This window comes from Gracilinanus agilis, chromosome 3 (genome assembly GCF_016433145.1).
Source record: "Gracilinanus agilis isolate LMUSP501 chromosome 3, AgileGrace, whole genome shotgun sequence".
Taxonomy (NCBI): Eukaryota; Metazoa; Chordata; class Mammalia; order Didelphimorphia; family Didelphidae; genus Gracilinanus; species Gracilinanus agilis.
Genome location: NC_058132.1, coordinates 666,559,572 through 666,577,663, shown reverse-complemented (window position 1 = coordinate 666,577,663; position 18,092 = coordinate 666,559,572). Strand labels below are relative to the sequence as shown.

Here is an 18,092-nt window from a genome sequence, read left to right as displayed (position 1 = left end):
AAATAAAGTTTAAAAAGTAAGAAAAAGATAGACAAGAAATAAGTTAAGAACCTCAGAAGGCCCACAGAACAATTTTAGAATATGAGAAATGTTAGATCTCGTGTTATTACACTGCCATAACATCAATTTAGACATGTTTGTCATATTTCTACTACTATATAATACTACTTTTAATTTTACTTCTACTATCTCTAGTATACTCTTCTTTTTCTCTTCTGATGCTGCTACAACCTTATGCAGATGCTCATCACTTTACCCCTGGACTATTATGGTAGCATTTTGGTTTGTCATACCTCCTCATTTCTTTTTTTTTTTTTTTAAACCCTCACCTTCCATCTTAGAATCAATACTATGTATTGGTTCCAAGGCAGAAGAGTGGTAAGGGCTAGGTTAGGTGACTTGCCCAGGGTCACAGAACTAGGAAGTATCTGAGGCCAATTTTGAATCTAGGACCTCCCATCTCTAGGCCTGGTTCTCAATCCCCTGAGCCCCCAGCTGTCTTCTACCTCCTCATTTCTTAACACACTCCAGCCTATCCTCCACTCAACTCTCAAAACTCATCTTCTCAAAAAGTTCGTCTGACCATGTCAGCTCTACCTCCCAATCAATAAATTCCAGTGATTCCCTATAATCTCCATCATGAATTATAAAATCCTTAACTTGTTTTTTAAAGTCCTTCATAATGTAACGTCTTCCTACCTTTCTAGTCTTTTTATACCTTAATAAACAATATCTACTCTGTGATCCAATGATGTTGATCTTCTTGTTCTTCCTTTAATAAGACTATTTTCTTACTCTTCATTTTCATTGGCTCTCTCCCATGCCTGGAATTATTTCCCTCCTTTTCTCTACCTCCTTCCTTCTCTCAAGTCAAGTTAAACTCAAATCTCACCTTCTACTATAAACTATTGCTTGTCCTCCTTAATGCTAATTTTCTCCTTCCATTGATGGCATCTAATTTACCCTGCATCAATGTTATTTGTACATAACTATTTACATGTTGTCTGTCCTATTAGACTGTGAATTTACTGAAGGCAGGGACTTTCTTTTATCTTCCTTTGCATCCCTAGTACACAGGACCCTGGTATGTAATAGGGACTTCATTTATACCTCTTCAGTACTAACTGAGTGACTATTTATGACACCATTACAAAAACTAATAACATACTAGGGTATAACCTCATAAAGAAATTCAGAAAAGAAGATATTTTATATAATGCTAATTAATTAATTACATTTCTAACCATTACATAATAAAATAGAATACATATAAGACCTTTGAGGAAATTATTCTAATACAATTGGAGACTAATTTAAGCATAAAAAATTGTCACAAAGTACAAATCATTAAATGAGTAGTAATTTCTAAAGAAAAATGCAATTAAACAATATACCAAATTTTGTAATTCAAAAAAATCCTGGAGGAAAAATTTATTTCTCTGAAACATTTCATCAGCAGAAAAGAACACATCAATAAAATGGGCATGCAACATATACATACACAGAAACACAGAGACACACATTTGCATGCATCAATATACATATATATGAGAAAAACTTAATTTTAAGATTTACTTACACATCAAATAAAAATTCTGAAAAACCAAGAAGAGATTAATGAAAATTTTAGCTGAACTTTTGAATTAATGTATAAGACTACCAATTTTGAAAGAAAAAAGAGCAATGAACTAGAGGAACCTTTAAGATGATTAAATAATAGACAAGAAAACCAAATCACCACCATCAGAACTTAAAAAAGAAATCACAAGTCAAACTATTTTGCCCAATTTTATGGTAATAAAATTGGTAATATAAGTAAAATATATTAATTTTTCAGAAATATAAAATTCCTAAACCAATATCTGATTCTTGGTCTTATTTTTTATGTCAGACCCTAGTATTATGCTTGACGAGTTCACTATATTCATATTGATGACCTTTATAAACACATTGGATTTCTAGTTTAAAAACTTATCATTTATACCATTTAAAAATTCACTTATTGTGAAATTTTTCTTTTCTTTTTTTGGGAGAGGAAGTGTTGAATCCCTTTTGTGAGCTGCCCCCCACCAAAAATACCCTACAACACCATTTTTTTTTGTTTTAAAAATTCTTTAAATTTTTTATTGTCATGCAAAATACACTTCCATATTGATCACTGTTGTAAGAACATACTCATACATAACCAAGTCCCAGTATAAGACTACAAATACAGTATTGGGAAAGACAATTTCAACAGTTTTTTTCCTCTGGAAGTGGATAGCATTCTGCATCATAAATCTTTCAGGATTATGCCAGATCAGTGTGTTGCTGAGAGTAGCCAAGTTTTCCTAGATGATCATTGTCCAATATTGCTATTATTGTGTACAATGTTCTCTCAGTTCTGCTTATTTCATCCTGTATCAGTTCCTATAGATAAGTAATTCCCAAAGTGGGACCCATTGCCCCCTGGTGGATGCTGCAGAGATCCCAGGGCAGGGGTTGGGGGCGTGGCCACAGGTGCATTTCGGGATCTTGAATAACTGTAAGGGGGGGGGGGGCAGTGATAGTATGTGACAGGGGGGCGCTAAGTAATATTTTTTCTGGAAAGGGGGCAGTAAGCCAAAAAAGTTTGGGAACCACTGCTATAGATCTTTCCAGGTTTTTCTGAAACACATCAGTTTTAAAAAAGTTTCCTGTAATAGAATAATATAGACAAGCAAGAAAAATGTGCAGATTGACAGTGTTTTCAATCTATATAATTCAATGTTTCCTATAGAAACTGCCTTTTGTCTTAGGATAGACAAAGGCCCTACTGAATATCACTGAGATTGATATTCTATTATCTTTTTTTTTACTTTTGCTTTTATACCATTTCTGCATTCATAGTACACAGCTGATGGATTGAATTTTAAAGAAATGATGATGAAGAAGCAGAAGCAGAAGAGGAAGAGCAAGATTCTCTTCCATAAAGGAGGGCATTGGGAAGAGTTTGGTACTTCATCTCCTAGTCCTCCAAATGAGGGAGAGAGAAGGCTGAAGGCATCATTCAGGGCTTGAATTAGCAGATGAAATTAGAAGTAATGAGGTTTACCTAAAGGGCATCTTGTTCATGGCAGCTGAAACCAGGAAGAACATTAAATGTAGAGTGGAAAAGCTCTGTCCCTAGTCATGTTAGAGAATCTACAGAATTCTTTTCTGTGTAGGCATATAATAACTGCATATAGATCTTTATAAAGTAATATCTCATAATTCCTAGGTAATTTGTAAGGGGAAAAAGACATGAGAATGGAAAATTAAAAAGAAAATAAGTAGGAAGAATGGATATTTCTCTTCTGAACTCTTTATATTCCCACATATAACATAAGATTAAGTTATTTCTTGCTTATTTCCAAAATATAGTGATTTTGAATTGTACCTTGTTAACGTTTATGATCCGTCTTTTTTCATATTGATAAGTAATCAACTTAGTTTAATGTTTTATTTCCTAGTTACAGAAGATTGCACTCAGAACTAAGCCTGTAATGGAACAATATCAAGGACTTGAGAAATTCTTTATCTTTGGTAAAAGCCCTTTGAGGGAAAGGTTCAAATTGAGTCTGGCAATGAGATCAGAGAGCAGCCTTTCCAACAGCAGGATTACACTTGCAGGTAAGATAGATTTGCATTTGAGTGTCATACATTGTATGTCATCCTTCCCCACTCCCTCTCCTTTTTAAATGGCTTCCCTCCTTAAAAGACCATGGTAGCATCGGGTAATGGCTAAAATCATTCTTTTTCTATTTCCCTGTCAAAATGTTTTAATAATTTTATGCAAAGAGCTATGAGATGATTCTGAGACTATTATCTGAATGTGGGATATATGTCTAAGAAAAACAAGAAGAACATTTTAACTCAGGCTTTATTTTATTTGTAAATTAGTAGAATACCCTAGAATCAGTATTTTCATGTATGAAGTTATAATTATGTGCAGAGATGGAGCAGTAAGTGAGCATTCCGTTCTCAGTCTATGTATTCATATCTTAAAAAGAGAAGGCCTTGTATTAATTAATTTGAGTAAAAGATGAGACTCTACTTTTCAGGTTGTCTCAAATGAGGAGATTAAGAATCTCTGAAACTCTAGAAGATTTTACAGGTTCTCTTTAAAAAGAAAACCTTATTATTTGACTGTAGCAAACAAACAAACAAATACGTGTATATAAAAAACAAAACAAAATAAAACCTTTTATTCCTGACTTATGTCTTTATATGATAAGTATCTGACTTATCTCCTCTAGATTGAAACATCCCCTTTTGACAAAGAAAAGCGAGTAAATCATGACAGCCAACATAGGAACCCTGGCTTTATATGACAATGTGTAAAATATTTTGTCCTGGCTGTCCTCTAATCTCTATAATGATTTAAGATGGGCGTGATTGGGTATGTAGACTCTAAATGATCACTCTATTGCAAATAGTAATAATATGGAAATAGGACATATAAAACCCAGTTGAATTGCTCGTTGGCTATGGGAGGGCAAAGGGAAGAGGGGAAGGAAAGAACATGAATCATGTAATCATGGAAAATATTCTAAATTAATTAAATATTTTTTAAAAAAGAATTTTCCATTTTAAAATTTCATTTTAGATATATCCATTTCTCTTTTTGTGTTGAATTTCTCTCAACTAGTAATACGTGTATCCATCTGTTATCTATTATAAACTATTATCTTGATATATTATAGGTAACATGTTTGAAATGCTAATCACAAATACTTTAAAAATCTTAAACAACATTTCAATAATTAAATATCTTTTTAAAAACCTTTTCCTTATATCTTAGAAGTAGTACTGTGTATTGGTTCCAAGGCAGAAGGATAAAATGGACTAGGCAATAAGGGTTAAGTGACTTACCCAAGGTCACATGCCTACAAATTGTCTGAGGCTAGATTTGAACCCAGGACCTCCACTGAGCCACCCAGCTGATCCTAATTAAGTGTTATTTAAAAATTTTCCACTTTAATTCAATAAATATTTAGGGAACACGTGGTACATAAAAAGTTTTGTTCTCATTTTTCTCATTAGTATACACATGTCATTTTACATTTAATCATACAAACTAGATTCAGCTATAAGAAATGCTCCTTTTACAGCTGAGTCAACTGTACAACAACAGTATACATACTCCAATTAGAGTACAACTCTTTTAGCAATCCTCAAGAAAAGACTCTTTTCTTGTGTTTCATGGTAGATTATCTTGCCATTTTTGGTTTCAGGAAATCGACAATGGATATCAGAGAATAGTTTAAGTGAAAATGCTGATGATTCAATAGTTCAAGATGTTATTTGGAATAACCAGAAAAAATCATTAGGTCTGTTAAAAACCCAAAGAGGTAAGAATATTTCTAAGCTATAAATAGTCTCTATTAGTGTAGAAATAGAATTCAATGGTTCATATATTGAAGTTTTTTCTTCTGGGCATTTTGGATTTATTCAAGTCAAGTTAACATTTATTAAATACCTATTTTGTTTCAGCCACTGTTAAATTCTGTGCTTATAAAGAAAGGACAAAAGTGTTTCTATCTTCTAATAGCTTAGCATCTATTGGGGAAGATAATATTCAGACAAATTGGAATCTTGGAAAGAAGGCATTATTATTAAAGGAGGACTAGGAAAGATTTCTTGCAGAAGGTGGGATTTTGTCTGAGACTTGAAGGACTTTGAGGAAGCCAGGATTTATAGAAGAGGAGGATAGCATGTAGAGAAGGGACTTTGTCAAAAAAGATATTTTGCACTTCATATCGACAGGACTTGGTAACAGATTTGATGTGGTAGATGAAAGTGAGGGGTCAAGAATAATACCTATGTTTTGATCCCAGGTAATTGGGTGGGTGGTGATGCCCTTTATAATGTGAAAGTGAGTAATAGAGACATGTTTGAGAGTGGAGGATAATTCAGTTTTAAATTATGTTGAATTTAAGATGTCTACAGGAAATCCAATTCATGATGTCCATTTAGCTAGTGGAGATACTAGACTGAGGGCCAGGAGAGATGGGTTAAAAGATCTTAGAATTATCTGGGTAGAGCTGATAATTGAATGTATGGAAACTGATGAGATCATCAAGCAGAATGGGTTAGAGGGAGAAGAGAAGAGGACTAAGAATAAACTGAGCATTGGGGCATTCCCATAGTTAATGGGTATGATCTGGGTGAAGGAAAATAAAGTAGATGAAAAGGAATTATCAGATAGAAGGAGGAAAAACATGGAGGTTATAGTCTCTCTCTCTCTCTCTCTTTCCCTCTCTTTTTCTCTCTCTCTTTCTCTGTCTCTCTGTCTTTTTCTCTCTTTCCTTCTCTCTGTCTCTCTCTGTCTCTCTCTCTGTCTCTCTCTCTCTCTCTCTCTCTCTCTCTCTCTCTCTCTCTCTCTCTGTCTCTCTCTCTCTCTCTGCCTTTTTCTCTTTCTCTGTCTCTTCTCTCTCTGCCTCTCTCTGTGTGTCCCTCTTTCTCTCACTGTCCCCTGCCAAAAAAATCAAACCAGAAAAAAAACAAAAACCTCTAGAGAGCAGAGTAGGAAGGGGAAGAGAAAAAATGACAGTGACAGAGTGAACAAAAGGATCTAGAGAGATGAGCATTGAGAAAAGGCCATTAGATTTCACTGATAACAGATCAGTGGTAACTTGGAAAGAGCCACTTCAGTGAATCCTGATCTTGAATCCTCCTCACAATAGAAGCTAGACTTGGTAAAGAACAAAAGGAAAACAAAGTGGAAGGCTCATAGACAGCTTTCTCAAGGAGTTTAGGCATGCAAAGGAAGAAAGCTACAGTCTACTAGAAAGTAGAAATGAATAGATCAAGTGAGAATTTTCTTCTTCCTTCTAATTGCTTTGTATTAGGATGTCTAGTTTTTTGTTGTTGCTTTTTTATGTAACTCTAGAATTGTTTATCTCTGGCAAATGTGTTATTCCTAAATACTGCCTCTTGTTAACCATGTATCCATCTTTCTAGAAGCCTTGATCTTTTCAGTCCTCTGACAGTATGAGCTTCTCTTAGTTGACAATTTTTCTATTTGTCATATTGGAAACAAAACAAAAATAATAACCAAAATAGAATGTCAGAGAAGTTGAAGATCATTTTTTTCACTATTATAAATGTATACTGTATGTAAATCTACTAAGTTTTTATTACAGTTCATTGGGTGGGTATTTAATAAATATCTACTGATTGCAATCACTATTTAAGCCAATACAGAATTTAGGTTATTTTTATATTATAATTGAAACAAGACTTGTTTTATTATTTTTTCATATTTATCTGTACAGTTATAAACTTTGTAACTTTGTTTTGTTTTTCTCTTGATAAATAAGTTTTAAAGAATATATTTTTTCTTTATTCCTTGTATTCTAACTCTTCCAATAATCTTTCTTTAGACTCAAATATTAATTATATATAACTTACTGACTGGTTTTTCATTAAATATACTTTAAGATTGTTATTTTACATATTTTATTGCTCAATAGGGTGTATCAGAAACACTGACTCACTTTATTTTTTTTAAATTTTTTGTTTTGACTGACTCACTTTAGAGTCGACTTGATTGAAAACTATTATCTCTGATTTGGGCAATGATTTAATCAATTTAGAGTAATGTCATCACATACTTTTTATGTTATAAAAATTATTTTATTTAATGAGAAGGTGTCTTCAGGTAAAAAAATATAATTTCCATTCAAAACTTTTGAATTCATTTCATGAAAACACTCAGAAAATTATACTCAACTGAAATATTATAGTCTGTGCAACTGATGGCCAGCATTTTCTAATTTATATCTTGGATTCTAGCTACTTCTTCAACACCATGCCAAAAGGAAGCATCAGTGGATATGTGAATCCTTACAGCATTTGAGAACATTCATGTGCCACCAAAATGGAGCACCCTATCCTCTTAAAGTTTTTGGCACCATCTCATTATATCCTCTCCTATTTGTCTTTTTCTGCTTCCTCAATGAGTTCAGTATCATCATTATTTTTATCCCAAATATTAGCATTATGATTGGTGACTTTGCTATATTCTCACTCATGACCCTTATAACACACTGGCATTCATTTATTTCCTTAAGTCCCATGATCTCCCTCTCCATTCTTCCTCAGCCACCCAGAGGTTATGCATACCTGAGGTCTTGCCATCACCTTAAACAATTCAACGTCCAAAATTCTGAACTCTGAAATTCCTCTTTCTGATCATTATTTTCTGACCTTTTCCCTCTCTAATAGTCTCATTCCTTCTGAACCTGTTATTTTCATTCATCCTTATCTCTAGTTTTGGATTCCATTTCTTAATAGTCTCATCTTTATGGTAAGCAGGACACTTGCATTCAAAGATTGACTCCCATATTCATTTGTCTTGCCTTTTCTTTTTTGTTAATCTCCAGCCACTGTTATTCTCCCCTCCCCTCATCCTCTTCCTCTCATATCATCTTCCTTTTGTGGCTCCTGTTCCTCACTACTAGAGCTCTTCTGGAGGGTGTCAAGAAACTGTGCTATTGGACTTGCTATAAATTCATGCTATGAATCTCACTGGACTTCACTCCTACAACAAAGCATTCCTCTTTTAAATTTCTCATTGACATCCTATTACTTCCCTTTGTAACTGATAAACCAGAATTTCTCATTTCTTTTCTTGGGCCTTATTCCATCTTGGTCAGCTGATTTCCTTGTGTGTCAGCATATCGCTGAAAAAATTGATTATCCTTATGAACTCCTTCATCTCCTATCCTCTGCACCTCAGGACTACTGTGTCTTCACCTATGGTCTCCATATTTGCTTTGGCTTCAGAGGATGAAGAGGATCTCTTCCTTTTTAAGGCTAATAACTTGTTCCAAAAATAATTCACTCTTTCTTTTTAAATATCTCTCCTCTTTTCTCTCCCATTTCACCCCCCAATCCCATTGCAATTTCCAATCATATTCAGATTTTTTCCTGAAAGCTATTCCTTCAGGCTGTTGTTTTGTATTTCTCCTCCCTTTCTTTCACTGCAAAATTTCTAGAAAGATTAATTTTTCCTTGTACCTGGAAAATTCCTTAGCTTCTTGCAGATCTGACTTCTGAATCTATGTTTTGCTGAAATTGGTTTATAAGTAGTCAGTCATTAGCCTCTTACTTGCACAGTTCAGCGACCTCTTTTCAATATTCCTCCACTTTGACCTTCATAAAACATTTCATTCTTTTGGAAATACCCCCTTTCTGTATCTTCCATCATCCTTTGGATTTGGGAACATTAATGCTTCATATTGTCCCCAAAACCTGCTCATTCTCTTTCACTGGCTTATATTCTTCCAATCCCCTGAACTTGTCTGTCACCCAAGCTTCTGTCCTCAGCCTGCTTCTTTTCTCTCAGCATTCTCTCCTCTGGCAATTTCATTTACTCCAGTGGTTTCAATAATCATTATTTGAGAATTATTCCCAAATTTCTCTTTCTTGTCTCCATGTTTTCCCTGTGATCCAGGACTAGATGACTTACTGTCACATCACATTCATCATATCTAAAATTGAACTCATCATTTCCCCTAAGTCTGGCCCTCCTTCCACATTCTGTTTTTCTGTTAATGCCCTCGCCATCCACCCTATTATCCAGGTTTCAAATTTGAGAGCATCTTTGACTTTCTCTTCTCCCTGACCCTTCACATCCAGTTACTTGGCAACTCTCATTAATTTTACCTTCAGATTATCAATCAAACATGCCCCAATCTATTCACAGTGTGAGATTATTGGGTCCCTGTTGCCTTTCTCCTGGACCACTTTAGCAGCAGTAGGAACTTGTTTCCATACTTCTACTATTGTCCTTTTCCAGATTCTCTTTCAAATAGCTCTCAAAATAATATCCCCCAAACACAGGTACAAGCATGCTAGGTCTCTGCTTGAAAAACAAACACACACAGGCAATAGAATAATCTGCTGTAAACAAAATACAGACTCCTGAGCCTGAAACATATTGCCTCCCACAAATGGCATCCAACTTGTAGAAATTGCTTTCTTTCCTTTGTGCACTCTGTGTTGTCACCAAATTTGACAACTAGCTGTTTGCCAGGTGTCTTATTCTCTAAGTCAGTGCCTTTACCACCCCATTCTCCAGGTCTGGAAAACACATTCTCCTTGTTTCTACTCTGTTGATGGCTCTTTTCCTTTGAAGCCCAGTTCAGTCACCATTTCCTCTCTAAAGCATTTCTTTATTCCTATGGTTGACCACAATCATTTCTCTCCTGAAATTTTCCTCACTTTTTCTTTGTTTTATAAGAAATTCTACTCTATTATAGTCATTGTTTGGATAATGAATTTCTCTGGGATTAGATTATAAGCTCCTTGGGGGTAGAAATTTTGTCATTTTTTAAAAATTTCTGGTACCATGATGCTTTGCTGTATCATGTGGTGAATACAGGTTGGTTGAATCAAAGTAAATTATTGGATTGTTTTCTCTTTTTCTATTATATATAACTCTTTATGACCTCATGGACCATAGTTATCCATGAGATTTTCTTGGCAAAGTAACTGGAGTTGTTTTCCATTTTTTTCCCCCACCAGATCCAGTGGGTCCTTATATTAGATTGTCAGACATTTGTTTACTAGGAGAAATAAACCTTAATTCTAGTTCCAGTTCTGCTACTAACTCTCTTTTAAAATGCTTTCGACTCCTAGGACCTTATTTTTCTTCATCAATAAAATGAGAACTTTGGATTGCATCATGTCTAATAGCCCTTTAATTTAAATCATCCAGCATTTATTAGTTATAATTTAAATCTCATAATTTTATCTGAATTAAAATTGACAAGAGTTTGCAGTTCTTTTTTCTTCATTTTTAAGTCTGTGCTTATTGTCTAATTTTTCGTCTCACTATTGGGTTAATATTCTTTAAAGTTGAGCTATGATGGACATTAGTAAATGTTATCTAAGTTGCTCTAAAAATAGTTACTCATTTTTATGATCCACAGAGGCCATTAGTATTAATTTCTTCATTTCCTGCCATTTTTGTATATTGACAAATTTCTTTAATTCCATTGTTTCCTAAGTGATGCATACTTAAAAATTAATACTGACATTATGTCTGATTTATTATTGTTATCACCCTGAAATATATTAGCCTCCATTGAAGTCTTTCTCCAATGCCTCCTTATGCTGTGGAGATAACTCTGGCTTCTGTAGTACTTTGTTAGCAAGAGCTTGGCTTGGGAGTAAACTTTCAGGGGCATTTATTTCAAGCATAGTGATTCATCCTAAGACACAGGTTACCATCTGACTTCTAACCTTGATTTTTTTTTTTTTTAATGTGAATGGCCTGGCTTCTCATATATTTACAAATATTTGTTGACTCCTGGTTGTTGGCTTTTCAAATCGTATCCACTAGATGGTAGTATTTCTTTTCTAATAGCATGAACCATTCCTTCACATCAATTTCAGAGAAGTTAAGATAATTCCATGCCCAATTTTATTTTTTTTCTTGTTTATTCTTCTTCAAAAATTAACTCTTTATCAAAACATAAGTAATAATATTAAGTAAAATTTCTCTGGACATAAATGTAATTCTGAGTTCATCTAAGAAGAAAGATCTTTATGTTATGCCCAGTTGAAAATTTATCTTCGCTATTTTTACTTTTAATTAGATAACAAATTAAATTTAATAATTTAATTTACGAACTACAATTAGAGCATATTCCCAGTAAAAGTATGGGGGCAGTCTTCATACCACAGTGTCTATGGGAGGCTGGGTGAGTTCCTTTGTGTTTTATGCTTAAAGATTAGAATTTGTTTTCTTTAGAAATTGGTGTTTGAGGATTTTAGTAAATTCCATCCTTCTCATCTGTGTTTAAAAGTACATCAGTTTAGCTTCCACTTCAGTATTTTTAGCAAAACATCAAGCTTGATTCCCTTATTAATAAATGATGATTCTTAATTTTCTCCAAGTTTTTTTTAAGGATTTGGACCTCATTTGAATGATTTGCCTTTAACCTAAAAAATAATATCTTGGGAAAATATAGCAGTAGTTTTCCATATAATCAGAATTGCAAAAAACAAGCCTTACATTCATAATTTTGTCACTAATAGTAAAACATTTAATGATTGCTATTATCATTTAATGCAAAGAACATTATTTTTTATAAATTACCAAGGAAATTCTATGTGGTAACAAAGCCTAACAATTCAAGTCATTTCAGTATTAGAATGATTAGCTTTTCAGTTAGATTCTTTTAAATGATCTCTATTAATAAAAAATATTGATGTCACCTCCAAAAAGACCCATCTCATATTTACTAATAGGATAATACTAGCTGATATTTATATGGCACTTAAATATATACAATTATGTCTTCATAAAAATTGTTTTAAAAATCGAGTTCTGAAACATTTGTCAAAGCCAGTGCCCCTTGGAAGTCATCCAGACCTTTAATTGTATATATTACTATTCCTTGCAAATTCTTATTTGAATCCTGGCTATATGCCAAGTAGATATTTTCAGTTTTAAGGAATCACCCATATATATACAGATCCATTATCATTATTAAACTTTTAATAAGCTATAACTAAATGGAGCTACCATTTTGGATACATTTTTATGTCAATAGCAATAAAATGGTCCCATACAATAAATCAAAATTATCACATTATAATGATGATTCCATTACTATTGTCCAAAGAGTTGGTAAAGCAGCATTCTTAAGTATTTCGTAATACCCATAACATATTACTACTATTTATGTAAAGTGGTATAAGTATTTTAAATTTCCATTTTGAAAGATTGCTTGTATTTGCCATCTCTTTAGTGAACAATGCCAAAATTCAAATTAGAGATATTTTATAGGTAGGGCATTTAAAGAGGATTTAGGATGTATTTTGAAACTGGAACCCAATTATTAAGTAAAGCTAGTAAACAGAAGTTTTGTCAGATTTAAGGGAAGGAGTAATGACTTATCTAATCTCATCATAACTTATTATTGTTTTGGATTGTGGACTGCAATATGTATTTCATTTTTTGTAATGGCTCAACACTTTAGGACATCAAGGATCTGTGATTTTGTCCCTGGGGCTCCTCCCTCTACCAATGCACATTAAAACTCAATTGTGCTTCAGAAGACACTCTTTAAATTGTGAATGAGTGAATGAATGAATGTAAAATCATTTAAGTTTTTGCTGTGTCTCAAAAACTATGTAAAGTATGAGAGAAATAAATAGAAAAAGTGAGACAGTCCCTGCTCTTACTCCCTAAATGAGAGAAGCAGCACATTAAAGGATATTCAGGTGGAGGGTGTTAAAAAGAAATGAGATGTTGATTGTATATAGAATATATCTCTATTTCTTATCTATTTATCTTTCTCTCTGTCTCCTGGATCTTCTTGATAATTGATTATATATGTGGATCTCAGAGATAGTATGAATGGAGGAGGGATTGAATGCTCAGGCCCAAACTGGCTATAGCTGGTGAGGGAGGAAACATACACTCCTCTTACAGTTGCTATGGATGTAATGTATGCCTCTCCTCCCTGACAGGCTTGATTGCTTAAGCCTGTCAATTGTTTCCTTCTAAGAGTTTGCCCAGGTTGGGAACCTCTGAGAGGTTGAGTGGATGGTTAACTTCTCTAGGACCCAACCTGAGGTTGGATTAGTTGTTGATAAGGCTATTGATTGGCTATTGGAAACATTGTTATCTGACTGCATATAATATCTCCCCTTCCCAAGGGCTTTGGTATAATAACCACTCAGGAAAGGTACTTGTTGGAAAAACACTATATTGAACCTATTAATGGGGTAAGGAAAACAAGGTAACAGGATTGAGGATCTGGGAACCCTATTGCTAGTTGATTGGCTATTAATCTAATTGTTGATCAAATCTGGAGATTGCAAGGCTGGTAGTAACTGGAGGTCTTCACCCTCTTACTAACTCTGACCTGACTTGACTAATGCCAAGTCAGAGATTAGGGAAAGCTATTGATGTTGATGTTGATAGATGAATCAGTGTGATCTCTCAGCTCTAATGTCAATGGTGTTGATTGATCACTAGCTCTCTCTCAGTAAGGTATAAGTTACAGGTTTCAGGCCTAGTCTTTCCACCCTTCACCTCCCTCCATCCCAAGTCCTTGCCCCAAAAGAGCTTGCTCAAGTCTGAGCTCCCAACTGTTGTTCCTTGGGGGTATTTATAGGGTGTGGCCAACTGATTTTTTGCCCTTGGCTCATGGCACCCAGGAACATTCCGAAATTCTCAACTGTCATTCAAGGTGGCATCCATCTTGTCCCAGATAATGATTTTAACAAGGGCCAATGGAATGACCCAGAAGTCTTAACAATTCAGCAGTAGGGTCGATGATCAAGTGCAGAGAACATTCATGTTACACCAGTAGATCAGGTGACAATACTGGGGGGTTGGAGACATAAAGGCAGGATAGATGACAAGGTTTGGTGGTGGTTCTTTGTTAGAAGGATTGACTCCCATCCCATACAAGCCCAGGAAGCTGGCAACCAATTGAGATGAATGGAGATGGCTATCACTAGTGATGCTTGATTCTTGCAGGTGAGAATTCTGATTTGAAAAATTAATTACCCTGAGGCCAATGGCATAATGAGACTTTTTAAAGGTAGATGTAACATGAGAAATATGGTCCTTGGTCATCATTTATTTCTATAGAATGCTGGCAGAGCTGAGGGACTTGAAAGGATCAGGACAAAAGGACACAAGGTCAGGAAATTGAGCAAACTAACTTGTTGTGTGACTGTGCACAAGTCTGGTTCCCTTTGGGCTTCTCTTACCTCTTCTGTTAAATAAAGAGGGTAGGCCAGGTGTCCTCTAAGTTTTGGTTCTGAGTTGAAACACTAATCAGAAAATTAGAGACAACAGATTTCATTATTAGTCACTTTTTTTCTTTAATAAAATCTCGGGTGATCTTTTGTTAATTCCCTTCCCCACAATGCTCCTGATTTTGTGCTCTGGGGCTCACCAGAACAAGTCAGACCCCACAGCTACATGATTGGCTTTCAGATACTTAAAGTCAGATACCATGTTCTCCCCCTGAATCTTCTCTAGAAAAAAAAAAAGAAATATGGGGGATCTAGTTTGGCAATATCTGTTACAACTTTCATTCTACTGCTTGAGCCTTTAAGAACAGAAGCAATTGGCTGAGCCAGTGTGTGGCACTGGAGGACAATTTGATGAATTAAAAAAATAATAATAAACTTCCTTTGATTTCTATGAACCCATACCAACCAATAGCAAGAGAAAAAAGAGTCCAGAAGTCTGCTTTATGGTAGTGAAGATCCAAATGAAATATGTAATGTAGAGAACCACAAAATGGGTAATGAAGAGGTGATTATTTGATGAATTCTTTCATCCAAAGTTAATTATTGATTGTTTATACATGTAGTATATTCATAATGTGGATTCTCTGATGTTTGTTCATAATGATAATATTACAATTCTTTGCATTTTATTTTAGGGCGTTCTTCCCAGAGACCATCATCAGCAAATATACCTCTATGTAAAACAATTCTTTATGGCTCCCCAAGCTACATGTCTCTTCACGAAAGGCCAAGAAGCGCAGCTTCTCGGCCGTTATCCAGAGCTACTTCGGAAATATCAGAAATCGAATACCTTGATATAACAGACCAAAATGAACCTTTCCTTGAAGATGCTGCTGATGATCAAACTTTAGACAGTTTGGAAAGAGAATTAAACACATTAAAGAATCTTTCAGGTAATTTGACTTATTTTTAAGATTATAGAGTGCAATTCATTCTGATTTCAACTCTCCTTCCTTCAAGATGGAGGGAAATTTCTTTCTTTTTTCCATATTTAACCACCAGCCTATGTTGTTCATCTCTATGACATGTTCATTTTGAAGTAGTACGAGTTAAAGGTAGTAACCCAGCTGTCCTTGACAACCCTGTTGGCACCACATTCAGTAGAAGAGCTTCATCATCATGAAATTACATAGTCCCCATGGTCAATACTGAAAAATTTCATTGAAATCCACTCTTTTCATGGACATATGAGAAAGTATTCTTTCCCTTCCAATAAGGCTAAAGAAGTTTGTATTTCTAAAAGGGAAATTCATTATGATTATTGTTATTCTTAACAATGTTTGTATCACAATCTGTATGATTATACCGTTTTCAGTCTTATCAGGGTAGTGAATCCTTCCACAGATGTCCTCCAAAATTTAAATCATCTCCCTACGTGGTTATTCCCTCTTACTTTTCTATTTGATTAGAGAGGTAGTATAGAAATATGTTGGAAAGTAATGGAGCTGCCACTGATGCCCCTAGGAAGATGCCCGCTACATAGCCAAAGTGTACTAGGAAGTGAAATTACATCCTTCTCATTGACATAGAAGAAAACATTATTTTCCTTTTGATAAAAACTTAAGGTAAAGGAGTAGAGGGAGGGGTTAGTCTGAATGTTATATATCAGTAATTTGGACTTAATCTTCTGTCAGAATTATAGTCCTTAATGAAGGAATGGTTTATCAGTATTTAGAAAGGATAGTGAAAATGACCAAGAACTGCCTGACTCTGTCAACTCCACCATGTCATGCTACCTACATGTTGTTTTCTTCTTTGACAGGGAATACTCGATGGGTAATTTAGACTTTACGGTAGCATTGGAAAAAGTCTCCTCCTACTCCCTCCTAGTTCAAGTTCACAATCCTCCAATGTTAAAAACAGGTTCCCATATGAGAAGACTTTAAAAGCAAGTTTTGTAGTAATCAGCATCTTAGAGACCAAGTGGTAAATTTTATTCAAAGGAATTAATCATCTAGTATGCATGAGAAATATCTACGTACACATGTATGGAAAAGTGCTACATGCCAAGCTGGATAAGGCCCTCTTGAATAATCCATTGATTAGGAAATGGTCAGAATATTCTTTTAACATGTTCCTACAATCCTCAGTAATGGGAATCATGGCCTTGAAAAAAGACGCTCTCTCGGCTATCTGTTTTAAGTTCATTTTTAGCAGCGTAATACAAAGCGAGGGATTTTCTGCTTGGGAAATTGGTAGGTTACCTGTTCGGTCAGTCACAGTCTGCATTAACATCTCAGTTTTAATACTCCCTTAATATTTTCTTGATAGTAACTTTGTGAATTTAGTTCAATTTAATAATCGTGTGTATGAATCACTTAGCCTATCCTGGCCACTGTACTGGGCCCTCGTCACACAGTCCCTGCCCTCAGGGAACTTCACATCTGACAAGTTCATTCATTATCTGGATTTATGAAATTCAGGGATTTTCAAAGTAGTTTCATTTTCCCATGCCAAGACTTTTTGCTGATTGCTATTTTTGTAGAGCCTGTTTCATTTATTAATTAATTGCTTGTAATTCACATTGTTAAATATAAATATATGTACATATATAGATAGTTATATATAATTTAATTATGTCACCTTATTATGCATACAATGTATAGTAATAGTCATACTCAGAGAAGGGCCAGCTATGAACTGCTAGATCTCATGAAAAAAACAAAAACAAACAAAAAACCTGTTTTTTTGCTCTGCAACTAATCACTGTGTTATTTATTGGATGACAGCATGCAGAGAAGTTTCCCAGGGCTAACGCTGCTCTCTGGTGTTTGAAGCTGTACTAGGTCAGTTTAAAAATAATAGCCCCCCCAAAAAAAATATTTCTTCATCTGGAAGCTAGGTGCCTCAGTGGGTTGAGTACTTGGCCTGCAGTCAGAAAGACGTGAGTTCAAATGTAGCTTCTGTCACACTTCCTAGCTGTGTGACCCTGGACAAGTCATTTTACTTATGATTGCCTGACAAAAGGATCCACTAGATCCATGGAAGGATAAAATGGCAAACTACCTTGCTAAGGACACCCCAGGGATAGCTGTGGTCCTTGGGGTCACAAAGAGTTGAACACAACTAAATAATAGAATTCATTTATTTTGGACTGAAGGCCAAGTCTTCTATTTGGTTACAGCAATGATTTTTTTTACTCACACACATATACACATCTGTGTGTGTATACATATATACATATACATAGGATTATTTTATATACATATATGTATAATTGTATACATATAGGTATATGAATATATCTGTGTATATGTGTTTATATATATATATATATATATATATATATATATATATAT

The 18,092-nt window shown here is 34.6% G+C and overlaps 1 protein-coding gene across 1 annotated transcript in view; it reads left to right on the top strand.

Moving 5' to 3' along the window:
• The window catches only part of ZBBX (zinc finger B-box domain containing), a 127,254-nt gene that overhangs the window by 90,299 nt on the left and 18,863 nt on the right, over positions 1 to 18,092 (top strand). The window contains exons 15-17 of the mRNA XM_044669540.1: positions 3,471 to 3,630; positions 5,235 to 5,351; positions 15,429 to 15,686. Coding sequence (XP_044525475.1) covers positions 3,471 to 3,630; positions 5,235 to 5,351; positions 15,429 to 15,686 — 535 coding nt within the window. The remainder of the gene's footprint in view (positions 1 to 3,470; positions 3,631 to 5,234; positions 5,352 to 15,428; positions 15,687 to 18,092) is intronic.